The 27,986-nt window shown below is 36.7% G+C and overlaps 1 protein-coding gene across 7 annotated transcripts in view; it reads right to left on the bottom strand.

The window, feature by feature from the left end:
* Nucleotides 1–27,986, bottom strand: part of LOC105478207 (ribosomal protein S6 kinase A3) — a 117,381-nt gene that overhangs the window by 74,920 nt on the left and 14,475 nt on the right. For 3 of the 7 annotated variants that reach the window (XM_011735331.2, XM_011735336.3, XM_011735337.3), the window contains exon 2: nucleotides 9,449–9,505. In XM_011735331.2, coding sequence (XP_011733633.1) covers nucleotides 9,449–9,490 — 42 coding nt within the window. In that variant the 5' untranslated portion in view covers nucleotides 9,491–9,505. Of the gene's footprint in view, nucleotides 1–9,448; nucleotides 9,506–10,178; nucleotides 10,200–15,237; nucleotides 15,339–16,565; nucleotides 16,660–27,986 lie in introns of all 7 variants that reach the window. The other 4 variants (XM_071088258.1, XM_024791674.2, XM_011735330.2 and 1 more) reach the window with 4 other exon arrangements.

The following is a 27,986-nucleotide window of genomic DNA, read 5'->3' as shown; positions in this document are numbered from 1 at the left end:
GTGCTTGGAAATTTTCCTGGTGTATACACACTCTATTTAATTCCACCATGCAGTGCTAATTATACTGCTATTTATCTCAGAAATATTTTCCTAAGTGGCATATACTTAAATCTACTAGGGTATTTTCCCTCAAGCTCTGAGTGCTCAAATACACTCTCAACCAATGAGAGTTAGAACGGCAGACAATACACAATCAGTCAATAAGTGTTATTAATATACCATGGTACAAATTTTCCCTGCCAATGAGCACTCTATTGTATTTTCCTGTGTTGAGTGAGTAATTCACTGCCTACTGTCTACTCTGCTGGGGCTTCTCTGTGTTTGAACCATGATGACTGTAATAGGTGTGCAATGGTGTGCTGTTAACATGGCTGTTAAGGATCATTTTGGATGCTCAAATGCAAGTTTTAAGGCAGCTTTGTGTGAAGTAAAAGTTTTTACTTCAGTTAAATAAAGACAGGAAAGGGTTGAAACTTTAGAGAGCCAGAAGAAAGGATAACAGCATTAAAATGGCAGAAGATGGAAAAGAAGTAGGGCCAAGTAGAGTGGCTCATGCTTGTAATCCCAGCACTTTGGGAGGCTGAGGCAGGTGGATCACTTGAGGTCAGGAGTTCGAGACCAGCCTGATCAACACAGTAAAACCCCATTCTCTAAAATACAAAAATTAGCTGAGTGTGGTGGCATGTGCCTGTGATCCTAGCTACTTGGGAAGCTGAGGCAGGAGAATTGCTCGAACCTGGGAGGCGGAGGTTGCAGTGAGCCACTGCACTCCAGCCTCAGTGACAGAGTGAGACCCTGTTTCCAAAATAAATAAATAAATAAATAAATAAATACACACACACACATACATACATACATAAGAAGTAGATCTAAGATATGGGAGACAGGCAGACAGCAGGACAAAGAACAAAGGGCAAGAGAAGAGATTAAGTGTGTGAAGAACAGAAAAATCCAGCCAGAACAGAATGGCTCTATCACAAATAGAAACCTAGGGGATATGTTCAAGAGACATCACAGGATTAACTCCATACACTAAGAAGGTCTGAGTGACGGTATTTAACGTTCAGGAGAAATCGGGCTGTCCTTTATGACCATCCTTTTAGTCAAACTGATTTAGCTATCTCCAACACATCTCACTTTTCCTCCCTTTGACTTTTGTTTACACCATTTTCCCATAAAAGTGCATTTACCCAAATGTTGACATTTACTTCTCAAAAATCCCGTACCTATTTTTTAAGACTCAGGTTAAATTTCATGCCTTCTGTGAATTTTTGCCTGATCACACCAGTTACAACTACTTTTTAAATTTCACTTAAATTTTTATCAAAGGCTAAAGTGTCAAAAAGTATTTCAAGGCTTGTAATGAGAAAGCAGCAGTATTCTATGCTCTTGGTACCCTTTCAGTTCTTTTCATTGTTCCCTCTGGTATTTGCCTTTATATGATAAATAATAATTTTATAATACTTTCTCTTGATTCATCAATTTCAGATATTACCTTTAGACATCCTATTACAGATGACTCGGCACTCATATCACAGATTTTGGTTAAACCAATATTTAGTCTTTACAATTATTATGACTATGTAAACACTGCTCACTGCCTAGGTAAAGAATATACTTTAGTTACATCTCTTGTGTGCAATTTTTATTTTTCCTTAAGTTTGCAGTTGCTTTGTTTTTAAATTTGCTTTTATTTTCTTTGTACCTATTTCAAATTCTTCCTACTCTGCAACAGCCTCTCAAGTGAATTTTCAATACTCAAGCCTATTTAGATTCATCACTTCTATTCCCCCACCTCTTCCCCCAATCCTATTCCTGGAGGCAGCATTCTTGAAATTATCTGTCTACTTCAATCTGGACTGAGTACTCTCTAAGCTTCCTGCATGAACTAGTCTTCTGAAGCTTCCTTTAATCATCATAATGGGAAAAAACTTTCATCATGCTTGCAGTACTGGATCTTTTGTTTGCCGAATCCCATGTCTCTCTTACTTAGTTAATAACCCCCTAGTGTTGGCAGAGCCCATTTTCCAGCAACTTCCTAAAATACGTTCATATCTGAAAATATCTTGGCTGAAAACCATTTTCACTAAGCATTTTAAAGGCATTGCTCCTTGTTTTCTAACTTCCAATGCTGAAAAGTCTAATATTCTTCTATCCAATCTTTTATATAGGATTTTAAAAATCTCTAAAAGCTTAGGGTCTTCCCTTTATCCCTAGTGTTTTGATATTTCAGAGATGACCCTTCTTGAGAGTAGGGCTTTTTAAAATTTCTCTCATTAATAGGCTTTCAGAGGGATGTTGTAATCTGGAGACTCATGGTCCTCATTTTAGAAAACTGTTTTTTTTTTTTTTTTAAATTTGGTATTTTAGTATTCCACTTAATCTAAAAGCATGATTATCACTATACCATTATGAAAGAAAAGATGCTGTCAATTAATATATGTCACACTATGAATTATAACAACCATTCTGATTTCAAAGATATTAAAATGTAAAAAACAAAAAATATGTTTCTTACGGTATTTCTTTCCTGCTTTCTTCCCCTTCATTTCCTCTATTGTCGCTTTCTGGAATTCCTATTAGTTAGATATTAGATTGCTCTTCTTTCTTTTTCTTTCCTACTTTCTACCTCTTATTGTTCTACTTTTTGAGAGTTTTCCTCAATTTTAGCTTGTAAATGTTCTACTAAAATGCAAAACATTCCTATTGTATTTTTAACTTCTAAGAGTTTCTTCTTTTATGATTTCTTTTTTATGGCAATTTACTTTTTCTTAGGGAATCAATTTTGTCTCAACACTCAGAGGACACTAATTAAACTTGCTTTTTCCCTGCATTGTTTGTTCCTCCAAGATCTCATTATTTTATACTGGAAGACTTCCTCACATAACTGGTGATATTTGGCTTTCCATAAATATTTGAGAGTGAGGCACTAAGAAGTGGCCTGGCAGTTATGTGGCTTGTCAACTGGGGAGGCTTTCTTATAGGTTAACTGGCCAACTAGGCAGCCTTTACACTAAAGGTCTCCCAAAGGACAGTATCTTACATTTCTTCAGTCACAACGCCCATCCTCCTTCCGGGAGGATATGGTCCTAGTGGTTGGAATGGGACCAGGTCACCATTCAGTAATAGGTTTTCACTTGACCTCCCTGTTTCCAGCCCAGTGCCTTACCCTACTTCTTCCTGTGTCCAAGGTGCCCAAGTATACAGCTTCTCTGGTTTTCTCTGTGAAATACCTTCTGTCTCCAGAGGAGAGAGGATCTAGAAACTCTTTATATCAATATTCAACCAATCTCTGTTTTCAGCCCCATGCCATACATCCACGTTCCACAGTACCTGGTGACCCCATTTTTGAGCTCTTCTGAGGCTCTGGGGGCCTTGAATAAGACTTGCTCACCATTAGGATATTCCTCTAAAATCACTTACGCTCTATTAATTTCATCTTGTTACCACTCTTCTATCTGCTTTTCATATTTATATCTTGTGGTTGAAGTTACAGTTATCTTCTGATTTCAAAGACCAAAATTCTGATTTCTTATTCTCCTTGTTGTTTTGGTTGGTAATTTCCCAGAGGAGAAGAGGACAAAAACAACTTTATTTTGCCATTTGTAAAGCTGCACGTTTCCCTTATATGCTTCTGTAACAACGAATGTAGCAGAGTACTTGGCACCTAATAGACATTCATGAACTACTTTGTTAATGAATGACTAGATGCAGTTAGAATATGGACTAAGCTACTGTAAGAAAAAGATCCCCAAATGTGACAACTCAAACAAAGTAAGTGCCTTTTTTTTTTTTTTTCTCTCACAGAGCAGTCCATAGTTTAAGAGCATACTTTTGGGTGAAGAGGTGTCACTAGATCATTACGTATTAAGGGACCCAGATTTCTTCTCATATTATCCATCTTCTCTACTGTCCTGTCCTAGTCAAAAGTGGCTTATCATTACATTCTGCATTCTAGCCCACGGAAAAGGGGCCAATGAACCTGCAAGAAAGCCTACCAGCTGATGACCTCCATACATACATTTATTATCTCACAGTTTTGGTGGACCAGGAATCTGGGCCAGCAACCATGTGAGCTTAGAAGCAGATCCTTCCGTAGTCAAGTTTCAGATGAAACTCTACCCCTGGTCCACACCTTAATTTCAAGTCTGAGAGAGCCTCTGAACCAAAAGATGTGGCTAAGCTCTGCCCAAATTGCTGGTCCACAGAAACTGGGAGATAATGTGTGTAGTTCTAAGCCACTAAGTTTGGAGTAATTTGTAACACAGCAAATAGATAATACAACATCTCAACATTCCCTATGTAAATTATTAGTTGACAAAAGGAAAACTTCTAATTATATATAAAAGGCAAATACAATTTTAAATTATAAGGTTAATAAATATTTTGACAATCTTTTGGATTTAATATCATGTAATAAATATTAAATACCAGGCTTTGATCTGACACCTAAGCCTAATTTGTATAATCTGGAATGATCTGCTCAACAGCCTCATATGCATTGCAGGTAGTATCTTAGTCCTCCATCTTTCTGACCTGTCTCTAGAATGCAGGTTCTTGCAGATGTAAATGCTACTAAAGCCATAAGTAGGAGAAAGTACAAACCATATAACATCACAATGGAAAATGCTTTTAGACTACAGAGAATAAAAAAATTTGGAGGTTTTCCTTCTGACTGTTTTTACATTCGCTTACATGTAAATATATATACTATAGATAAATGAAGTAAACTGCCTCAAATGGTTTTGGAGAGGGTAGGAATCTGAAGGTAGCTCTGGGCACTAGGCCCCATGCCTGGGTCCCTACGCTAGCTAAAACTTAATCCATTCATCCCTTTAATCTACAAATACTTACTGAACACCAACTGGGTACTAGGCACAGACATAAAACAAGGAATAAGTCAGACTTGGTCACTGCCTCATTCAACTCACAGTTTAGTAGGGAATACAGACCAAGCAAATAAGCAATGGAATCTGGTATGGTGTTGCCATTTAGGGTATGCATAGGCTCCTGTGGCAGCAAAAAGGAAAAACACTTAACTCAAGGTGAAAGTGGAAGTGGTAGTTGTATTGGGAAGACATCTCAATTGAAATGATATCTAAACAAAGATGACCAGAAATTAAGTAGTGGGGATGGCGGTAAGGGAAAAGAATTCTGAGACAAGGAACATTGCCTTTGAAAGCCCGTAAGCAAAAGAGAAGCTGATACATTTGAGTGACTGGACTTTCAGTAGAGAGTAGAGGTGTGCGGCTAGAGAGGATGTGGAGAGAAGTATGCAAAGCCTTATTATGCAGGGCCTGGTAGGTCATGTTATGGAGGTTGGGCTTTTGTTTAAAGGAACCATAAAACTATGGAGGTGTTTTAAGCAGAAGGTTAAACTGATCTTATTCTTCCACAACTGACATAATGTTCATAACAATTTGTTTGATTTCTGAAAAGTTAACACTCCTAAGATGCTAAAAACATACAGAAACACCTAACATTTTAAATATATATATGCAATAACCAGATGGAAAACATACCAGAAAAAAAAATCCCACTTTCTACATAACAAAGACTATAAAACTATAAAATACCCATAACTTACCTTAACAAACTTGTAAAAACAAGTACAAGAACTATATGTAAAAAACTATAACTTTTTTTTTTTCAGACAGGGTCTCACTCTGTTGCCCAGGCCGGAGTGCAGTGGCATGATCATAGCTCACTGCAGCCTTGGCCTTACACTTCTGGGTTCAAATGATTCTCTGCCTCAGCCTCCCAAGTAGCTGGGACCACAGCACATGCCACCATGCTTGGCTTATTTTTTAATTTGTAGTAGAGACAGGGACTTGCTATGCTGCCCAGGGTGGTCTCGAACTCCTGGGTTCAAGCAAACCTCTTGCCTCAGCCTCCTAAAGTGCTGGGATTACAGGCATAAGCCCCCACGCCCAGCCAAGAAACCATAAAATTTTGATAAAGAATGTAAAAGAAAATCAGAAAAAATGAATGTTCCTGAATGTGAAGACTCAATATTGTTAAAGTAATTTTTCATGTTAATCTGTACATTTAAGGCAATTCTCATAAAAATCCCAATAAATTTTTCAGAAGTACTTGATGAACTGATTGTAAAGTTTATCTGGAAGATTAAATGTAGGACTATATTTATAAGACTACATATAAGACTTTTTACAAAAGTAAAAAGGTGGGAAGGTTTGCTTTACCACATTAACAAAAACATATAATAAAATGACAGTAATTGAGAAAGTATGTAAAGTCAAAATATTCAGGGGGGTTGTGGGTTGAATTGTGCCCTCCAAATAGGTATGTTCAAGTAATCCCCAGTAACGGTGAATGTGACCTTATTTGAAACCAGCGTCTTTGCAGATGTAATTAAGATGAAGTCATATTGGAGTGGGATGGTCCCAATCCAATGACTAGTGCTCTTATGAGAAGAGGGAAATTTGGACACAGACACGAACAGGGAAATCATCTGATGCCCAAGGCAGAAAGTGGAATGATGTATCTACAAGCCATGGAATGCCAAGGACTGCTGGCAAACACCAGAAGCTGGAATAGGCAAGGAAGGAACCTCCCCGAGAGCCATCTGTTGTTTTAAACCACCCAGTTTGTGGTAATTTGTTATGGCAAAGCAGGAAACTGATACAAGGAGTATAAGGCAATTTTATACATGATAAAAGAGGTATCTCAAATGAGTAGGAAAGAATAGATTTTATTTATTCAATAAACAGAGGTTAGGACAAAAGGCTATTTATCTGGAAAGAAAAGTTAGATTTCTACTTCATACCAGGTACTAAATTCCAAGTGGATCACAGATCTAAATGTAAAACAAAACAAAAAACACCAAAAAACTATAAAAGATCAAAATGTAAAAGGATTATTTTTATAACCTTAGTGGAGGGAAGGATTTTCTAACCAAAGCATGAAACCCAGAAGCCAGATGTGACCATTTAAAAATGAAAACTTCTGGCTGGGTGCAGTGGCTCACACCTGTAATCCCAGCACTTTGGGAGGCTGAGGCAAGCGGATCACAAGGTCAGGAGTTTGAGATCAGCCTGACTAATGTGGTGAAGCCCTGTCTCTACCACAAATACAAAAATTAGCCAGGTGTGGTGGCGCGTGCCTGTAATCCCAGCTACTTAGGAGGCTGAGGCAGGAGAATTGCTTGAACCCGGGAGGCAGAGGTTGCAGTGAGCTGAGGTAATGCCACTGCACTCCAGCCTGGACAACAGAGCAAGACTCCTTCTCAAAAAAACAAAATAAAACAAAACAAAAAACAAAACAAAACAAAAAAAACTTCCGTACATACTACAATGAAAGACACATAATCAATGTTTAAAAAAACATATTACAAGATATATAATAGACATGGAGTTAATATCCAGAATATATACAGAGATTGTACAGACCAATAAGGGGACAACAAGTAACTCCAAATAAAACTGAGCAAAACATAAAATAACAAAGGCCAATAATGTATGGATACTCAATCTCACTAGTAATCAAATGAGATGCAAATTAAAATGGGAAAGTCAGCCAAGCATGGTGGCTCACGCCTGTAATCCCAGCACTTTGGGAGGCCAAGATGGGTGGATCACTTGAGGTCAGGAGTTCGAGGCCAGCTTGGCCAACATTGTGCAACCCATCTCTACTAAAATTGCAAAAATTAGTCAGGCGTGGTGGCGGTTGCCTGTAATCCCAGCTACTCGGGAGGCTGAGGCAGGAGAATGGCTTGAACCTGGGAGTCGGAAGTTGCAGTGAGCTGAGATCATACCACTGCACTCCAGCCTGAGCAGCAGAGCGAGACTCTGTCTCAAAAAAAGAAAAAGAAAAAAAAGGGAAAGTATTATTTTTCTAGAGTCACTCAAATTAAAAATATTTTCTGATAATACCTAGTGTTGAGTAGGCAATACTCAAACAGGTATTCTCATATACTGAAATTCTGAAGGAAAATTTGATAAATGTCTACTGAGATTTAAATGTTTATACCCTTGGTTTAAGAACATCCTTTTCTAAGACTATATCCTACTGAAACACAAATTCACAAAAATAAATAGGGGAATATTACATTAAATATAGGATATTCATAAAATAGAATACTGTAACTGTGTAACCACTTTAAAAAGAGGTAGATTTGGCTGGGCATGGCGGCTAACACCTGTAATCCCAATGCTTTGGGAGGCTGAGGCGGGAGGATTGCCTGAGGCCGGGAGTTCAAGACCAGCCTGGGCAATATAGCAAGACCCCATCTGTAAAAAAAAAAAAAAAAACAAACACAAACATTAAAAAAAAAAAAATTAGCTGGGCGTGGTGGCATGTGCCTCTAGTCCTAGCTACTAAGAAGGCTGAGGTGGGAGGGTTGCTTGAGCCCAGGAGTTTGAGGTTACAGTGAGTCATGACTCTACCACTACACTCTAGCCTGGGTGACAGGGAGAGAGACCTTGTCTCAAACCCCCCCCCCCAAAACAAAAAAACAAAGAAGAGGTAGTTCTATATGTATTGTCATACAAAGATGTTCAAGACATGTTAAGTAAAAAGAACAAGTTGCAGAATATGTATTTTGTAAACATAAATAATAATTACCTTATGTACAAAATATCAAGACTATAACTTAGCTGTTGACAATGGTTATTCTGTGTGTGGTAGTAGGGAACAATTTATTAATTCATTTATGTAACATTTAATGAGTGTCCATTATGTGCCAGGCACATTGGTTTAGTTACTGGGGATTCAGGAGTGAACAACAACAAAAAAACAGATGAGGAAATGGTGAATGTCCACTTTCTATGTTAAACATATCTGTGAAGTATGACCTTTATATTTTTGTCTTTAACAAATTTACAGTCAATTTGGTTATTTAAAAACATAAGCTTTAGGCCAGGTGCAGTGGCTCACACCTGTAATCACAGCACTTTGGGAGGATTGAGGTGGGCAGATCATCTGAGGTCAGGAGTTCGAGACCAGCCTGGCCAACTTGGTGAAACCCCATCTCTACTAAAATTATAAAAATTCAAAAATTAGCCAGGTGTGGTGGTGAGTGCCTGTAATTCCAGCTACTCAGGAGGCTGAGACAGAAGAATCCCGTGAGCCCGGAAGGCTGAGGTTGCAGTGAGCTGAGATAGCACCACTGCACTCCAGCCTGGGTGACAAGAGCAAAACTCCATCTCAAAAAATCCCCAAGAAACAAAAAAACATAAGCTTTAGGCACTAATGAAAAACTTTCAACAATATAAAGCAATCTGTTTTATCATTCTCTTAAAATCACTCTTATTGTACAGTTTTTAGAAAGGTCTCTGGCATACTCAATAATGTAGTCTGGTAAAGTTAATGTGAAAGGATCGACAAGTTTCTTATACTGTAAAATGATTACTCTGTTCAGTTGAAAAATAAGAATAATTTTACAGTATTTCATTTATCTATACCCTTTGGGACATAATATTTTACTTACAGTTTGTGGGTTAATCTCCTCCTCTCCCATAGGTTCATCCATAATTTGTTGTCCATTCTGTGAAAAGCACAGCAAGCAGAAAGTTACCAAAACAGACCTCACATCAGTTAAAGTTAAATGAAGGCAGACAACAACAAAAACTGAGGAAGATTTTCAACCCTAAAGGGCTCTAATGAAGTAGAACCACCATATGAGTATGCAGTTGCTAAATTTGCAACAGGATGTGCTTCAAAAGTTAATTATTTGAAACTATAAAAACATTTTTTCATGGAAAAATATAATAAATGATTATTACCTTTCCACGTGAGCCCTTGAGTTTAATAGTTAAATGCATTACAAATGGTCTCATTTAAGCCTCACCAAACATTATTTACAACAGTGTATAGCAAAACACATTCTAAATTCCAACTCCATTCATAATTAATCAAGGGAACTGATTAATTACTTCAGAGAAAATTAAGCCCAATCTCTACATCAAAATAAATTCCAGATGGATTAAACATTTAGATGTGAAAAAATAAAATTATACAACTATTAGAATATAGGTGAACAATACTCATGGGGTAAGGAGGGTTGAAATCATAAAGAAAAAAGTGACATTTGAATCTATAAAAGTTTAAAACTTCTGCCAGACACAAAAAAAGATAAAAGACAAACTGATTACAAAAAAAAGGCAACATATAACACAGGGATGGTATCCTCAATACATAAAGAGCTTTGTTTTACAAACCTGTAAGAAAAAACGATGAACCTCAACAGAAATGAGCAATAAGGGAAAAAAGAGTTCAGCCTTAGTACTCATCAAAGAAATGCATTTAACCCAAAGACACCTTTTGCCTTTCAAATTGGTAATGATTTACAAAACAAAAACAAAAACAAAAAACCACTCAGTGTTAACGAGGGTATGGGGGAGAGAGCACTCTGGACATACTGCTGGAGAAAGTGTGAATCAGCACAACCTTTCAGGAAGGCAATCTGAGTGTATTTTAAAAAAACCAAAATACCACACATAAAATTTTGAAATGTCTCATCGATTCTACTTCTTTTTTTTAAAAAAAGTAGACAAGTGTACAAAGATGTACATACAAGAATGCTCACCATAACTTTTATTCCAAAAAGAACTTCAAATTGAAAACCTAAATTCCTAACAATAGAGAACTAGTTAAATATATTACGGTACACCCTTATAATGGAATACTATGCAGTCATTAAAATGATGATAAAGATGTAAATTCATTGACATAGAAAGACAGTCACATGTAATAAGTGAAAAAGCAGTTTACAAAACGATATGGATTGTAATGATCCCATTTTAAATAAATATATACATATTTCAATGTATATATTTTTATGGGGAAAAACTCTGGAAGGATATACACCAAAATGTTAACAGTGGTTATCTCTGGGTGGTAGAATTTTAGACAATTTAAATTGTTTATTTTTGCTTATTTGAATATTCTAATGTGTCTACAATGAATATGTATTATTTGTGTAATTTTTAAAAACCACAAAAACAGAAGTCAGGAACACATAGTTTCTTCTCTCATTCCCTCACTGGAAAAAGGAGTAGCCATGACTATTAATTCAACAAGTATACAAGGATCTAAGCTAACCACCTTTGGAGCATTATCACCTGGGAAATAAAAGGCAGCCCACCTATCACCTCATACTTCACATGAGGCAGCTGCTCTAAATATGAACTCCCCTCTTTGTTCTTCTCATCCCTATTACCATCCATCCATTCATTCATCTCATTTCATTCAAGCTATGTTCTAGGCACTGAGCTGAAGATAAAAGTTAATAAAACACAGCCCCTATCCTAGAAGGTCTGTTGACCTTATACAAAGGGCACCTTTCATTTTCACCACTCATAGAAGATGTTCCTAGATTAGGGAATGCCTATGTAATACTATGAAGCACAGAAACAGTGCCAAAATTCAGGAAAAGATAGGGAGGCAAGTATAAAATCTTTATTTTCCTAAGGAATGTTCAAAGACTGTAACACTGCCCATTTCTTTGGTATAAAGACACTCGTGTATCTCTACAATATTTATTTTTCCTCAAAGTGACAACCATTTATTCAACTGACTACTGGTTGTTCTTATCCAAATGTACCAAAGAACTAGCTCCTAACAACTGTGGCTCTGTTGTCAGACACAGAGATTCAAATTCATATTCTTACCCTATTAATTATGAAGCCTTGGACAGGTTCTTTAAACAATCTAAGCTTTTCAGTTTCTTCATATGGAAAATGAAGATTGAAAAGTCTTATCTTCAGAGGGTTGTAGTAAAGACTAAATTAGTTAAATGATATAAAACTCTAACCACAGTGTCTGGCACTTAGTAAACAATCACTGTCAGCTAGTTTTCTTACGTCCAAAATTCAATTACCTCACCTCTGGCCCACCAATCTGTTCCCTCTCCTATATTTGCCATATTAATGAATGGCACCATCATTCATCTAGCAGCCCAAACCAGTTTTTCATTAATTGTAAACAGTTATCTTTCTGTAACACAGACTTGCCCCCATGACTCCCCATTGTGTGGCGTTTAGAACCCTCAGTCTAACTTGAGCTACACGTATGTTTTTCATAGGAATAAAATTTAAGAACCATCTGTTCCTTGCAATTTTTAATGTATGCAAAGCAAGTATCACAACTTATAACTTACTTTTAAAGAAAACTGGTACAGGAGAAACAGCACTAAACTTGGAATTCGCAGACCAAGGATAGAGCCCTAGGCTGCTGCTTATAAGCTTTATGATTTGAGGCAATTCAGACTTTCTCTTAGCCTATTACTTTACCTGTTCAAAATGAGGATACTTGTCCTGTCTACCCAAAGGATTATTACCAGGCTCAAAAACGAGATAATTCAGAAGAAAGAACTTTACAAATGTTAAAGAGCTGTACCAATGCACATTATTACTAAGGTGAGGTAGCCTCATGAGGATAACATACTCTGTAAAGTCCTTCTGATCTTGGAATTTAAAAAATCTTTGAATTGGTAAGGCATCTCAAAAGTCTTCTGTTCTTACTACACATAATATGTTTCAATTCTTTCTACTCCGTTCTTACTTACGCTTAAATACTACCAGGACGAGAATGTACTACCTCACTAGGCACTATAATATCTCTGAAAAAGTACTGCCTGCTACATGAAATTTTTCATTATATAGCAACTTTCCTCAGCTGTAACTTCTCTTTAAGAGGATTACTAATAAATGATGACTAACTTGCCCGTACTCTATCTGCAAAGTCACAGGAAATAAATCTATAGCTATGACTCTAATCCACCCTGACTCTTGTCTTTTCCAGATAAGTTCCTTCAAACATTTCTTTAAGACAGATAAGACTCATCACTATCTTCTTCTCTGAGCACACTCCAATTCATCTTAAAGGGTGGTGTATGGAATTGTATGTAATTAACATTTCAACCCTCAAACGACCAATGCAGAGTAAAGGTCATATTACCTCCCTTGTCCTAGAAAATAAACTTATGTTAATGCAATTCACAAATGCATTATTTTTGGAATGCCCTCAACACAATGCTGACATATCAAGTTTTCTGATTAAATCCTTATCTTCTTGCACTGCAACCACACCCTGCATCCTCTATTCATACCTGTTGTTACTCTTAGTTCCATGAATAAAACTTTATTTAAAATTTTTGATTCACCTTTTTCCAGCTCCCATCCATTGCCACAGTCTCTATACATTAGATTCCAAATCTGTCGATCAGCCTGTTCACTATTTTCAGCTTCACGTCATCTCAAATTTTACAATAAACTTTCTTTTCTCAACTACTCACCCAGTTAATAGTATAGTATATACTAACAAAGCAACTTAAGAAAAAAATTGAGTGAAACATAATCTGAAGGGTATTTTATGCTCTACATTTTGTAAAAATATCTACCTCCTGAGTTTAGCAAAAATTTAAAATGTTGAACAATTTAATTTTTAAAGCAGCGAGCCCATGTTATCCTACATACCAGTGAAGCTTTACAAAGCTTTTTCTACCAAAAAAAGCACCTTTATTCAAATGAAACTTTTCTATCACTTCATCAAAACAAGGATTCAAATGTTATCTATCAGAAATGAGCAAAGAGTTACTTCTGCAGTTAAGTTTCCCATTTGGAAAATGACCCTTGGTTTTATTAGAGATTAGGTTACATGGATTATCAGTCTTACGCAGTATTTTACTTTCTACTGTTTCCTAAGTTTAAGGAATAGTACTTGTTAAACAAGAAAATATATTTCTCTAATTTTAAAAAACAAGTGGGAAAAAATGTGTTCTAAAGCTGGCCAGTACCACGTTTAAACCCCAACTCTGTCAGTTACTGGTGTAGTTACCTGAACTTGGGTAAGTTATTTAACATTTTGAGCCTCAGTTTCTTCACTCACAAGATGCACATAATATCTACCTCACAGGGATGTTGTAATTAAAAAGATCCACCAAGAGACAGTGTATGCTCAGTAAATGTTATTTCTTTTCCTCTCTTTTGCCTCAATTGACAGTGTAACATTACATTTCTACATATAACTTCTAAAGATGTAATGCAATGAAGAAGTATAGGAGAGTGTTGAAACACCTGTTCCATAATTCACTACAGTCAATTTTCCACTAAGCAGGGTGGAAGAGATCATTTTGTATGTGCTATATTTTTATACAATGTAGCTAGAGAATGAGTATGGACAAAAAATAGTTTAAAAGTGAGGCAAATGTATTTATCCTCTCTCATCCCACCATAATGCCTTCCAGCCAAAAAATTTCAGAGCCTGGCAGATTGTATATATGCAAATGTGATGTGAAATACTGGAAAAGGTTAGGAAATGCTAATCATGCTTTACTTTGTTAGCCTGAAATGTGTATAAAGTCACACATTAGAATAACCTACAATATGGGTCTCATCAGAACAAATCAGATAAAGGAGACTGTTCCCTTGACTTTCAGCAGGAATTGTTTTCAATGTTGTAAAAAAGTATCACCTAAGATCATCTTCCAGGCTTAAAGAGGAAGAACAATTCAAATCAGTATTTCTGAATCAAGGTTTCAGGAACTCTAGAGTATTCCTAAATACTTTAAGGAAAATTCTGATGTTAAAAATATTTTATTAATTTAAAAACTTTCATTTTAAGCAACTTTATTAAGCAGACTGCTTTGTTGTAATGGCATGATACAACAATGTACTTTTCCAGGCTGCTGTCTGATACCTCTGAAAATATATCATTAGTTAAAAAAAAAAAACTTCCATTTCAGCAGGAGATCATCATGTATAAGTATGCTAGGACCAAAAGATGATCTGTGACTGATAAAATGCTACCTTGAACTCAGCAGGGTATATCATCTACTGACATTCTCCTATCTAGAAATGAAATGGACGTACAGACATTAAGAGAAGAATCTTCAAAGAGAGTAACAGTCTGAAATAACAGGAAGGGAAGAGGAAAAGAAAAGATCCAGAGTCCTAGTATATTGATATGGAGACCCAGGTTGTAGGAATGAGCAAGGACCATACTTTTTTTTTTTTTTTTTCCACCACCCTCAGGTTTCCACAGGTATATCTACCTTCCAAACTCCCTGATATCAGCAGTGGTTTTCCTGTCCAAAAGCTTATGCAATAGGAATTCCATCATGAAGGTGCTGAGCATGAGGCACTAGGCACCTCTCTCAAAATATGGTTAAGATACCATCAAATTGTTCAGAATCCAAAGAATCTTCTATGCAATCACATTGAAACAATAAGAAACAAGCACTTTATATTCTTAATAAGGAATGTATATAATCCTTACCAATGTGACAGGATTAAGAATCAGCTCCTCATTTATCCTAAGGAAATATCAGAGATGTGCATAAAGACTTATGTACAGTGATATTCATCATACTCATTATACTGAAAAATAGAAAACAATCTAAATGACCAACAAGGGACTGGTTAAATAAATCATAATACATCTATTCATATGTAGGAATACTATGCAATGGTTAAAATCAGGGCCTCAAAGAAAATTTAATGATGCAAAAAATATGCTTGCAATATATTAAATGAAAAAGGATACAAAACTATATAGTATGACCCAATTTTGCATCCATTCCTCCCAACATGTGTGCATGTAACTGGCAAAACATATAAAATCTCATCAGTCGTTACCTGGGTCATAGGATTTTCTTCTTTGTACTGTATTTTCAAAGTTACATGCACTTATTATGTATTAATTTTTTTTTTTTTTTGAGGCGGAGTCTCGCTCTGTCGCCCAGGCTGGAGTGCAGTGGCGCGATCTCGGCTCACTGCAAGCTCCGCCTCCCGGGTTCCCGCCATTCTCCTGCCTCAGCCTCCGAGTAGCTGGGACTACAGGCGCCGCCACCACGCCCGGCTAATTTTTTTGTATTTTTAGTGGAGACGGGGTTTCATTGTGTTAGCCAGGATGGTCTCGATCTCCTGACCTCGTGATCCGCCCGTCTCGGCCTCCCAAAGTGCTGGGATTACAGGCTTGAGCCACCACGCCCGGCCTATGTATTAATTTTATAAAGAGAAAACCAATACATGTAATTAGAAAAATCAGTTTATTTCTAGTTAAGGTGCCCTTATGCCTGCTTTACTATTCCTCTAGCTACTTAAGGTCTGTTAGCACCCAACACTGTTCTATTTTCTAGATGAGGGTAAGAATGACCTCTGGTTATATTTACATTTTTATGTTTAAGAGGACCCTTTCAGAAACTTTTTTTTTTCCTGGTCCTGTGGTTGTGGCCAAGTTTCAGGCCAGGATCCACCTCATGTTTTTTTGAAGTGTTACCGTCTAAGGGGGATTCTGCTTATGAAACAAGAGTATGTTGAGATAAGAATAAAGAAATGAAAACATAGTAGCCAAAATTAAATCTGCATTGTGAATAGCAAGTATTAAAATTGACACTGCAGAAAACGGAATCCATGCCACAGAGGACAAACTTGAGTAAACGAAAAAAAAAAAAAAAGAAAGAAAAGATTTAAAAAACTATGGAAGACAGACACAGAAATAATCTATGAATAACAGATGTTCCTAAAGAAAAAAGAAAAAAAACAGGCAGTTTAATCAATCAAAAGTATAAGGAAACTTTCCAGTTCTGAAAAAAAAAAAAATACCTGAGACTGGAGACTGAGAAGGTTCAACAGAGATCATCAACACCAAGACATGTCCTGGCAAATGTTTTTAAATTTCAAGGATAAAGATATAATCCTACAAGCATACAAGCAGAAAAAAATAGGTTATTTCAAGGGAACTGAAATCAGACTGACCTCAGATTTCTCCTCTGCAACAATAAAATGCCAGAAGACAATGAAGTAATCACTTACAGAGAATTGAAAAGGAAAAGTTATGATCTAAGAATTTTATACCTCATCCTAGTTTTTCGTGTTCAAAGGTCACAGGAAATTATTCTTAGATCTGCAAAGTCAAATTTTCACCATCCTGGTAGTTTTTTAAAAAATAAATTGTTCAAAGGTACATCCTAGACCATCAAAAGAGAATAAGAGATAAAGAATATTGAGGTAGGAAAGAACTGATGAAGTATACTGACACCAACCTAACATTTAGAAATAACTGAGTAAAACAGTTAATTCCACTAAAAGAAAAGGGTTCAATAATGAAGAATAATCGACATAAGTATATAAACAATATAAAAGAAAAAACACTTCAGAAAGTTAAAAGTAGGATTTGTAACCTCAGGCTAAATTAATGTGAACTCAAAATAAAAGAGGTAGTGGGAGAAGCCAAGATTCTAAATTCTCTTTCCTAGAAGGATATTTTAAAACCATTATTTTTAGTAATTATCCAGTAAATATAAATTTTGGAATGTTTTGAAAAACCATATAGTAACCAAGAATAGGTATTACAGTTCAAGTCACTAAAGATAATAATTGGCAGAGACTATTAATAATACTTTATGCAGGCATCACATTCAATCCTAACAACATGAGTCAGGTATAATTATTCCTATTTTATAGTCAAGGAAACTAAGGCTCAGCAAAGTTAATTACTGAATGGCAGAAGTAGGATTCAAACCCAGATCTTTTTAGCTCCGTAATTCTTTCTTCTATATTTCATAAGCTCCTCAAACAAAACAATTTATATGGAAGAAGAAAACAACGTCACAAGAATAAAAAATGTAAAATAATATGACAGAAACCATTCCAAAAGTAATAATGTAAGAAATGTAAAGTGTAAAGTATCTAATTATACAAGGAAGTGGCTTGCTGGATATTAGATATTATTAAAGAATTACTGATGTTTTATGAGTGATGATAGTAAGGTGCTTATGAATTTTAAAAGTCTATCTTTTAAGAAGTATAAATGCAAATGTTTATCGGGGGGTGGCTGGGGGAATGAGAAGAGGAAGCAGAAATGGAACAAGATTGGCCATGAGTTTGATAATCCTTGAGGCTGGGTTATGGGAATATGTTGGTTCATTACACTACTCTCTCCAATCGGGTATGTGTTTGAAATGTTTGATAATCATAACTTTAATAATCACATTATATTGTTTAAAAAGTAAACCAACAACTATTTACTACTTTAAAGAGAAACCCAAACCAAACAGATAAGTATAAAGAAAAATAAAACAAGTGTTTCAACATTAATACCAAAAATAAAATGTAAGGCAAAAACCTTAAGCTGAGTAAAAAAGTCATTTGGAATAAAGATATAATCAAGATTGAATACACACAGTAATAATGATTGCTATCATTTACTGAGCTCTTACCACATACTAGGCAAATGCTAAGGACTATTATCTTTGATGCTTCTTAACAACTTTGTGAGGTATTATCACCAGTTTACAAATGAGGAAATTAAGCCAAGATAGGTATGTCAATCTTTCTAAGCACTGGATCCCCAGTCCCCTAGCAAAATGCCTGGCACACACAGTAGGTGTTCAATAAATATTTGCTGAATACATGAGTAAGTCTAATATACTGCCTAAGGCTAATAAGTAGAGCCTAAATTCTAATATACTGCCTAAGGCTAATAAGTAGAGCCTAAATTCAAACCCAAATCTAATTCTAAAACCCCTACTCTTTTGTTTTTTGTTTTGAGATGGAATCTGGATCTGTCACCCAGGTTGGAGTGTGAGTGGCACAATCTCAGCTCACTGCAACCTCCACCTCCCGGATTCAAGGGATTCTCCTGCCTCAGTCTCTTGAGTAACTGGGACTACTGGTGTGTGCCACCACATCCAGCTAATTTTTGTATTTTTTTTTTTAGTAGAGACTGGGTTTCACCATGTTGGTCAGGTTGGTCTCAAACTCCTGACCTCAAGTGATCCACCCGTCTCGGCCTCCCAAAGTGTTGGGATTACTAGCGTGAGCCACCGCGCCTGGCCCTAAAACCCCTACTCTTAATCACATAAAAATCTTTTAATAGGGCCGGGCGCGGTGGCTCAAGCCTGTAATCCCAGCACTTTGGGAGGCCGAGACGGGTGGATCACGAGGTCAGGAGATCGAGACCATCCTGGCTAACACAGTGAAACCCCGTCTCTACTAAAAATACAAAAAAAAACTTAGCCGGGCGAGGTGGCAGGCGCCTGTAGTCCCAGCTACTCGGGAGGCTGAGGCAGGAGAATGGCGTGAACCCGGGAGGCGGAGCTTGCAGTGAGCTGAGATCCGGCCACTGCACTCCAGCCTGGGTGACAGAGCGAGACTCCGTCTCAAAAAAAAAAAAAAAAAATCTTTTAATAATATTCCATAGTAAGAGTGCAGAGGTTTATTTCCTTCTGTGTATTTTCTACAATTAGCATGTATCACTTTTTAAGCAAAAAAGTCATTAAAAACAGTAAATGCATAATAGTATTGAACATTTAACCATGACTAAACCAACCACAAAACACAAAAGCAGATGCTTTGGAGAATATAACATAAATGGAAAGAAAATGGATGGGAAAATTTTAGTGCACTAATATCAACTAGCATAATAAATAAGGACAAAGCATTTGAAATAATTTATATTAGAACAGGCAGATACTGAATTTTATAATGTAAAAAGAATATGGGTTGTTTTCAACTTTTAAGTTTCTATGAAAAGTTATAAAAACTGACCATGTCACCTAGGATGGAGTGCAGTGGTGCAGCCTTAGCTCACTGCAGCTTCAAACTCCTGACCTCACACAATCCTCCCACCTCAGCCTCCGAAAGTGCTAGGATTATAGGCATGAGCCACTGCACCTGGCCAGTTTAAAATTCTTAGAGGCAGGAATTACACAGATCACATTTTCTGATTATAATAAAATACTGAATAAGGAAATAAAGCATTCACTCAGAAATTAATATTATTCTGAATAACTACTGGGTCAAGGAAATAAGTAACAGCTATCATTAATTCATTGCCTATTTTGTTCAAACTACAGTGCTACCTGTGTTACACATATTCTCTCACTGAATCCCAATTAATAATTAAAAACCATCCATGAGGTAAGTTATTATGTATAACAGGGAAGAAAAAAGTTAGGTTGAGATTTTAATAACTTGTCCAAGATCACAGAGTTATTAAATCTGCAGATAAGATAATTAAATTCAAGTTCAAATACAAAGCTACTACTTACATAGAAATGCTGCTATATTGCTTAGAATTCATGTACAAGCATCTAGCTATGCTCATTTTTCTTCGTTCATAAAATAGTTTTGTAATAAAAGTGGAGAAAACTAGAGTTTTTTTAGCACAACATGTTCTGAAAGTATTTATTTGTTAAACACACTATTCTAGGAAGGTTATGGTTCATTTTTCTAACATATCATTGATCAGATAAAATATTTCAAATTACATAATCTCCTAAAAGGGATTCCTTTAAATATATCCATTTTTATTAGGACAAGGAAAAATGAAAGAAAACATAAAAATTAGGTAAACAAAACAGGGAATATAAGGAAAACATGACTTGCCACTACATTTATTTCTAAAACCTGGTGTATCCTTAGAAAAGTTGCTTTTTTCTGGTACTTATCTGTAATCCATAAGAGTTCTATGGAATCTTGGCTAGCATGGATTTGAAAGTCTGCCACTAACTGTGGGCAAGCCCCCAAGCCTCTCTAAGTTGTGGTTGCTTCATCCATAAATATGTGACTATCCAGGAGCTCTCCCAACTTGAAAGTTTTATGATCTTCTATAAAACTTTAAGGATTAAAGTTTCAGATTAAGTTATTTAAAATTTTGGGGGGTTTTCGTACCCAAGGAAGTTACTGATTCTATGTTTAAAGCTGTTTTTAACGTTACTTCTAAGTATAACTTTTTCTTCCACTTCTGCATTCAGAATAGTTTTATCTATACCTGTCAGTGGTGCTTTTGTTCCCCAATGTAAACATAGATAATGCCAAAGAACTGACTATATGAATGTTGTCAACTAAAAGAAAAAAATAAAATATTGGTTTTTGTGCAGATTAAGGGAACTTAAAGCAATTTTATAACTTCCACAATCTGATCTATTATTTTACTAGAGAAAATCAGTAAAGTGTCAATTTAAAAAATTGGGATCTACTCCTAAGCCTATTCCTGCTTCTCCAATACCTTCAAACCCTCTTAGTACACAACGGCATTGGTAATATTTTCCAATCTGCCTGATGATCAAAATTACCTATGGTTTCTGTTAAAGATACATTACCTGGACCTATCTCAGCCTGACACTGAATCAGAATTCCCAGAAGCCCCATGGTTAAGTATATTATTTTTTAAACAGGCACCTTAGAGGATGCCTGTGATTAGACAAGACTGGGAGGCCAGGAGCGGTGGCTCACACTTGTAATCCCAGCACTTTGTGAGGCCAAGGCAGGCGCATCATGAAGTCAGGAGTTTGAGACCAGCCTGGCCAACATGGTGAAACCCCCACCTCTACTAAAAACACGAAAGTTAGCTGGGCATGCTGGTGCGCGCCTGTAATCCCAGCTACCTGGGAGGCTGAGGTAGGAGAATCACTTGAACCTGGGAGGCGGAGGCTGCAGTGAGCTGAGATCACGCCATGGCACTCCAGCCTGGGCAATGGTACGACTCCATCTTGGAAAAGAAGAAGAAGAAGAAGAAGAAAAAAAAAAGACTGGGAAATCCCAGTGTAAACATCATGAGCTCTGGAGCCTGATACATAAAGTTTCAAAGCCTGGCTTTGTTCTTTATTACAGTTGTGACTTTGGGTAAGTGACTTAACATGAATCTGTTTTCTAATCCATAAAATTCGTATCCTAATTATGCTGGAGGTTGTGGTACAGTTCAGTATGCCCAGCCACACTGGGTGTTTAGGAGATGTCAGCTTCTCTTTCCTCCTGCTCATCTTGTCAGGGGAAACAACAATTACTATTATTTGAGGGGATTTTGAAGAGCCCCTTGCCCTAATGGGTCCACTTTCATTTCTAGGGCTAAAAATCTGAGTTCTGGATAACCCTTTAATGTATTACTTGGATTGGCTAATTCAGGAGTCCTACAAACAAGTTAAATGATTTATTCTGGTTTCCAGAGGTTTAATGAAGCCCTCCTACCCAAAACAGATACACCATTATGCTGGGCTTCAAAGTCCAAGTTTTTACTTGCTGTGAAAGTCCAAGTTTTTATTTTTGCTGTGGCAAAAATCATTCAAACCTCTGTTTCCCCATCTGTAAGACAAGTGATGCTAAGTGTCTACTGAACTAATAAACATTATTGATAACTTAACTATTAATTAACACTTAAACATATATATTCTTACAAACATCTTTATGTACAAAAAGATAGCATTAATAACTTACAAGTAAAACAAGGGTACTTGCTCAAACACACAATAAACCAGAACCTGTTTAACAGAATTCTTGTTTGTGTAATACCAACTGTATCTCAATACAAAGTGTTTTAGGCATGTTTTTAGGTGAATTGACTTAGTAAGAAACAATCCAAATGATCCACTCTAATTAAAATATGTATGTGTATGTGTGTACACACACACACATATATATATATATATCTCACCCTAGGTATAAACATAACCTAGTAACAAAGCCACCAAAACTAATTTCTGAAAAGATAACCACAAATGTAGTTTCTAATTAGAGCTCCATGATTAATTCTATATGCATATTTATTAAGCATAAATAAACAGTATTAATAGGAATGCTTTACTAGGCTGGGCGCAGTGGCTCACGCCTGAAATCCCAGCACTTTGGACAGGTGGATTGCTTGAGGCCAGGAGTTCAAGACCAGCCTGGCCAACATGGTGAAACTCTGCCTCTACCAAAAAATACAAAAATTAGCTGGGCATGGTGGCACATGCCTATAGTCCCACGTACTCGAAGGCTGAGGCAGGAAAATCACTTGAGTCCGGGAGGCAGAGGTTGTGGTGAGCTGAGATCGCGCCTCTATCTCAAAAACAACAACAACAAAAAAAACCACGTTACTAAAAATTAAGTTTTAACTGCTCACATAAGCTATAACTTAGAGAAACCTAAGGAAATTTTTAAAAACGAAAAATCAGGATATTTATTCAAAACAAAGGAAAAGTTACCCTCAAATCTTAAAAAAGCAAAAAACAAGAAAAAAAACTTCAAGTCCTATTGAAAGTAATTTAAATTACATTAAAGAACTATAGCTTTTTTTTCTCATTTTTTCAAATCATTCTTTAATGGAATTCAGTAATTTTCTTCATTTAGGTCTTGTCCTTTGCTTGTTATGTTTATTTCTAGGCATTTAATATTTTTGTTGCTATTATGAATCTTTTTTCCATCATAGTTTCTGTTTATGGCCCATAAACAGGAAAGCTGTTTGTTGATTTCTGAATACATTTTGTGTCCTATCACCTTATTAGACTATCATTTGTTTTAATAAATCTTTTTAGGGGATTTCCTTAGATTATCTAAGTGGATAATTATATCATAGATGAATAATCTTTTACCTTTTTGAATACTCTTTGATTTTCTTATTTAATTGCATTAGCAAGCTCTTCTAGAAGGTAAAATAGAAGTGAAAATAGCAGGCATAGTTTTAATGAGAATGCCTGTAATATGTCCTTATCAAGCTGGCTATTGGTCCGAGATTTTTTAAGTATTTAGGACATACCTTTTATTCCTAGTAGTAAAACTACTAGGAATAGGTTTTTAATTGAGAAGAGACACTAAACCTTTTTAATTTTTTTTTTTTTTTTTTTTGAGACAGAGTCTCGCTCTGTCACCCAGGCTGGAGTGCAGTGGCATGATCTCGGCTCACTGCAAGCTCCGCCTCCCGGGTTCACGCCATTCTCCTACCTCAGCCTCCCCCCGAGTAGCTGGGACTACAGGCACCCTCCACCACGCCTGGCTAATTTTTTGTATAAACTTTTTTTCTTACATTTTATTTAGAAATGATCAAATGATCATAAAGTCACAGAAAGTTGCAAAAGTAATACAGAGAGGTCTCATACACTTTTAACCTACTTTACCCCAGTGGTAACATCTTATATCATCTCCTGTCAAAGCCAGGACATTGCAACTGGTACAATGCACAGATCCTACTCAGATTTCACTGGCTTTACAGGTATGTAGCTGTGTTTTCTAGGCCATTTGATCACATGTGTGGGTCTCTATATCCACCACTACAGTAAAGATACCAGTTTATTGCCACCACGATCCCTCACGTGGCCCCTTTATGACCACGCTTCCTTCCCCTTTTCCTAATTCCTGGCAATCAGGAATCTATTCTCCATTGCAATAATTCTGTCATTTTAAGAATGTCATATAAATAATACAGCATGTAACCTCTTTTTTTCACTCAGCATAAATCCCTTGAGATTCATCCAAGCTGTTGTGTGTATCGACAATTCATTCCTTTTTAGTTACTGAGTAGTAGTATTCCATGATGTGGATGTGCTAGGTTATTTGACCATTTACCCATTCAAGGACATTTGGTTTCTAATTTTTGGATAGTACAAATAAAGCTGCTATGAACATCTGTGCACAGACTTTTATGTGGACGTAAGTTTTCACTTCTATGTGGTGAATGTCCAGGAGTACAACTGCTGGATCATATAGCAAGCATATGTTTATTAATAAATGGCCAAACTATTTTCCTGGGGGCTGTATCATTTTATACCCTCACCAGCAATATACGAGTGATCTAGTGTGTTTGCATCCTCGCCATTTATTATTGTCACTTTTTTATTGTGGCCGTTCTAATAGGTGTGTAGTGATATCTCATCATGTTTTTTCACTTCCCTGATACCTCACCATGCTGAACCTCTTTTCACATGCTTATCTGCTATTCATCTTTGGTGAAGTGTCTGTTCACTTCTTTTGTCTATTTTTTTTTGCCTAGATTGCTTGTCTTTGTTATTGCTGAGTTTTGAGAGTTCTCTGAATATTGTAGATACAAGTCCGGTCTCAGTTACAGGTTCATACCCTCCACAGAGTCTTTTTCATAGATAAAAGGTCTTGAATTTTCAGAAGTTCAATTTACTGTTTTCTTCTTTTATAGAATTTGCTTTTTGTCTCAGGTTTAACTGTTTCATTTAGCCCACAGTCCTGAAGATCTTCTCCTATGTCTAAATTCTAAAAGTTTTCTAGTTTTACATTCAAATCTACAATCCATTTTAAATTAACTTTTACACAGTATGAGATTTGGGTTGAGACTGACTGTTTTACCTACAGATATGCAATAGCTCCATGCACCATTGTTGAAAACGCTATTTATCCTTCCTCTATCAAACTGCTTTTCTAACTTTGACAAAAATCAGTTGGCTGTACTTAGGTGGGTCTATTTCTTGTTCTCCATTTTATTCCACTGATCTATGTGTGTATCCCCTTGCCAATAGTACAGTATTTTGAGTACTGGAGCTATATAGTAAGTCTTAAAATCATTTGGAATGATTCCTCCCATTTTATTTTTAGAGAAAGGGTCTTGCTCTGTCGCCCAGGCTGGAGTGCCATGGTGTGATCACAGCCAACTGCAGACTTGAACTCCCGGGCTCAAGTGTTCCTCCTGCCTCAGTCCCCCAAGTACCTAGGACTATAAGTGCGTGCCACTATTCCTTGCTAATTTTTTAAAAAATTATTTTTCTAGAGATAGAGCCTTGCTATATTGCCCAGGCTGGACTTGAACTCCTGGCCTCAAGTGATCCACCCACTTCAGCCTCCCAAGGTGCTAGGACTACATCATTAAGTTTTATGTTACCTGTGGGTTCATTATCAAGTTGAGCAAGTCCCCCTCTATTAGGTGGCTGAGTTTTTATTATGAATGAATGTTTAACTTAGCTAAATGTTTTTTCTCTTTCCTATAAACCATTTCATGATCAAGAAAAAATATGTTTTCTCCATTAGTATCATGTGACTTTTCTTCTTTAACCTTTTAATATGGTAGGCTACCTTGATTTTTGGATACTGTGTCTGATGTGGAATAAAACCCAGTTGGTCATGGCATACAATTCTTATATGTTGTTGGATTTGTTTTGCTAGTTTTTGTTGAGGATTCTGTGTCTATGTTCTTCGGGGATATTGACCTGTAGTTTTCTATACTATCTTTCGGTTTTGCTATCAGGATAATACTGGCCTCATAAAATGAGTTGTAAAGTGTTCTCTATTTTCTGGAGGAGACTATGTAGAATTTATGTTATTTCTTTATTCCTGACAGTCCAAGTTTCCTTCTTTTATCATTCTCTTTCAGGGTCTGCTACTCACAAATTCTCTTAGTTTTCCTGCATCCGAGACCGCTCTGATTTTATCTTCATTCCTGAAGGATATTTTCACTTGGTATAGAAATCTGGGTTGACAGTATTTTCTTTCAGCACTTGAAAAATGGTGTGCCATATCCTTCTGGCATCCACAGATGTTTTGAGATGAGGTTTCACTGTGTCACCCAGGCTGGAGTGCAGTGGAGCGAAGATGGTTCACTGTGGCCTTGACTGTCTGGGCTCAAGTGATCCTCCAGCTTCAGCCTCCCCAGTAGCTGGAATTACAGGCCCATGCCACCATGCCTGGCTATTTATTTTTAATATTATTATTTGTAGAAATGGGTCTTGCCATGTTGCCCAAGCTGATCTTGAACTCCTGGGCTCAAGCAATCCTTCTGCCTTGGCCTCCCAAAGAGCTGGGATTATAGGCGTAAGCCCCCAAAGTGCTGGGATTACAGACGTAAGCCTCCCTAAGTGCTGGGATTACAGGCGTAAGCCACTGTGCCTGGCAGACGTCCACAGATTCTGATGGAAAATCTGCTGTCACATGAATTGTTCCCTATAGGTAACAGTTCATTTGTCTCTAGCTGCTTTAAAGATTCTTTTTCAAAAGTTTGATATTTAATTTTTCAATTGTCATAAATTTTCAATTGTCATAAAACGTAACATAAAATTCACTATCTCAACTATTTTAAGTGTATGGTTTAGTAGTAGTATTCACATTATGTAACTAATCTTCAGAACTATCTTGCAAAATTGAAACTCTGTATCTATTAGACAGTAACTACTCATTTCCAAAAGTTTGATTCTGATTTTGTCTAGGAGTGGATTACTTTGGGTTTATCTTATTTGGGATTCAGTCAGCTTCCTGAATCTGTAACTGTAAGATTATGTCTTTTGCAAAATTTGGGGAAATTTCGGCCATTATTTCTTCAGGTCCACTTTCTTTTTTCCCTTTCTGGGATTCTGATGACATAAATGTTAAATCTTTTGTTAATGTTTACCAGGCCTTTGAGGCTCTATTCATTTTCCAGTTTTTCTCTATTTTTCATTTCTACTGCTTTATCTCCAATGTTATTCTTTCCTGTCATCTCCATTCTTCTATCTAGCCCATGTAGTTAGTTTATTACAGTTACTGTATTTTTCAGTTCTAAAATTTCTATTTGGTTCTTCCTTATAGCTTCCATTTCTTTCCTGAGACAAATTTCTCATTTGTTTCAAGTGTGTTTGTGATTGCTCACTGAGGCATTTTTGTGATGGCTGCTTTAAAATTCTGGTCTGATAATTACAACATCTGAATTATCACAGTGCTGATGTCTGTTGACTGTCTTTTCTCATTCATGTTGCAATTTTCCTGGTTTTTGGTGTAGGTGATTTTTTATTGTCTAATGAATATTTGGAGATTATAGGACTCTTTCCTATTTAATCTTTTTTTTTTTCTTCTGAAGCAGGCAGTCCTCCTGTTGAGGTGGAGTGTGAGGAGGGTGAGTGTGTATGTTCAGCTTCCCTCTGGGCCCTACCAACATCACCCAGGCAAAAGTGGAGCAATGACTCACACTGTTTTGTTGCAGATGGGTGGGATGGAAGTTCAGCTCCACTATTAGTCCCAATGAAAGTAGGGCACCAACCTGTATCACCTCATTGCCTCTGAGTAGGGGTGTAAGCTCACCTCCCTGCTGGGCCCTGATGATGACAGGGAGGAGGAAAGCAGAAGGCTGACTCATACTTCTTTGTTGCTGCACTATAAAGCCAAAAGCTCAGCTCCCCAAAGGACCCAGCTAACAACAGGGGAGGGTAGAGGAGGAAGCAGAATGCCAACTAGCCCTGCCACCCATCACTTGCCAGATGGGAGTAAAGGCTCAGTTCTCCACTGGGCCCCACTGACATTAGTGGAGGTAAGATGTGTTGAGAATCCTACCTCCAACCT

Source organism: Macaca nemestrina, chromosome X, assembly GCF_043159975.1.
Source record: "Macaca nemestrina isolate mMacNem1 chromosome X, mMacNem.hap1, whole genome shotgun sequence".
Taxonomy (NCBI): Eukaryota; Metazoa; Chordata; class Mammalia; order Primates; family Cercopithecidae; genus Macaca; species Macaca nemestrina.
This window is presented reverse-complemented; position numbering and strand designations above follow the sequence as displayed.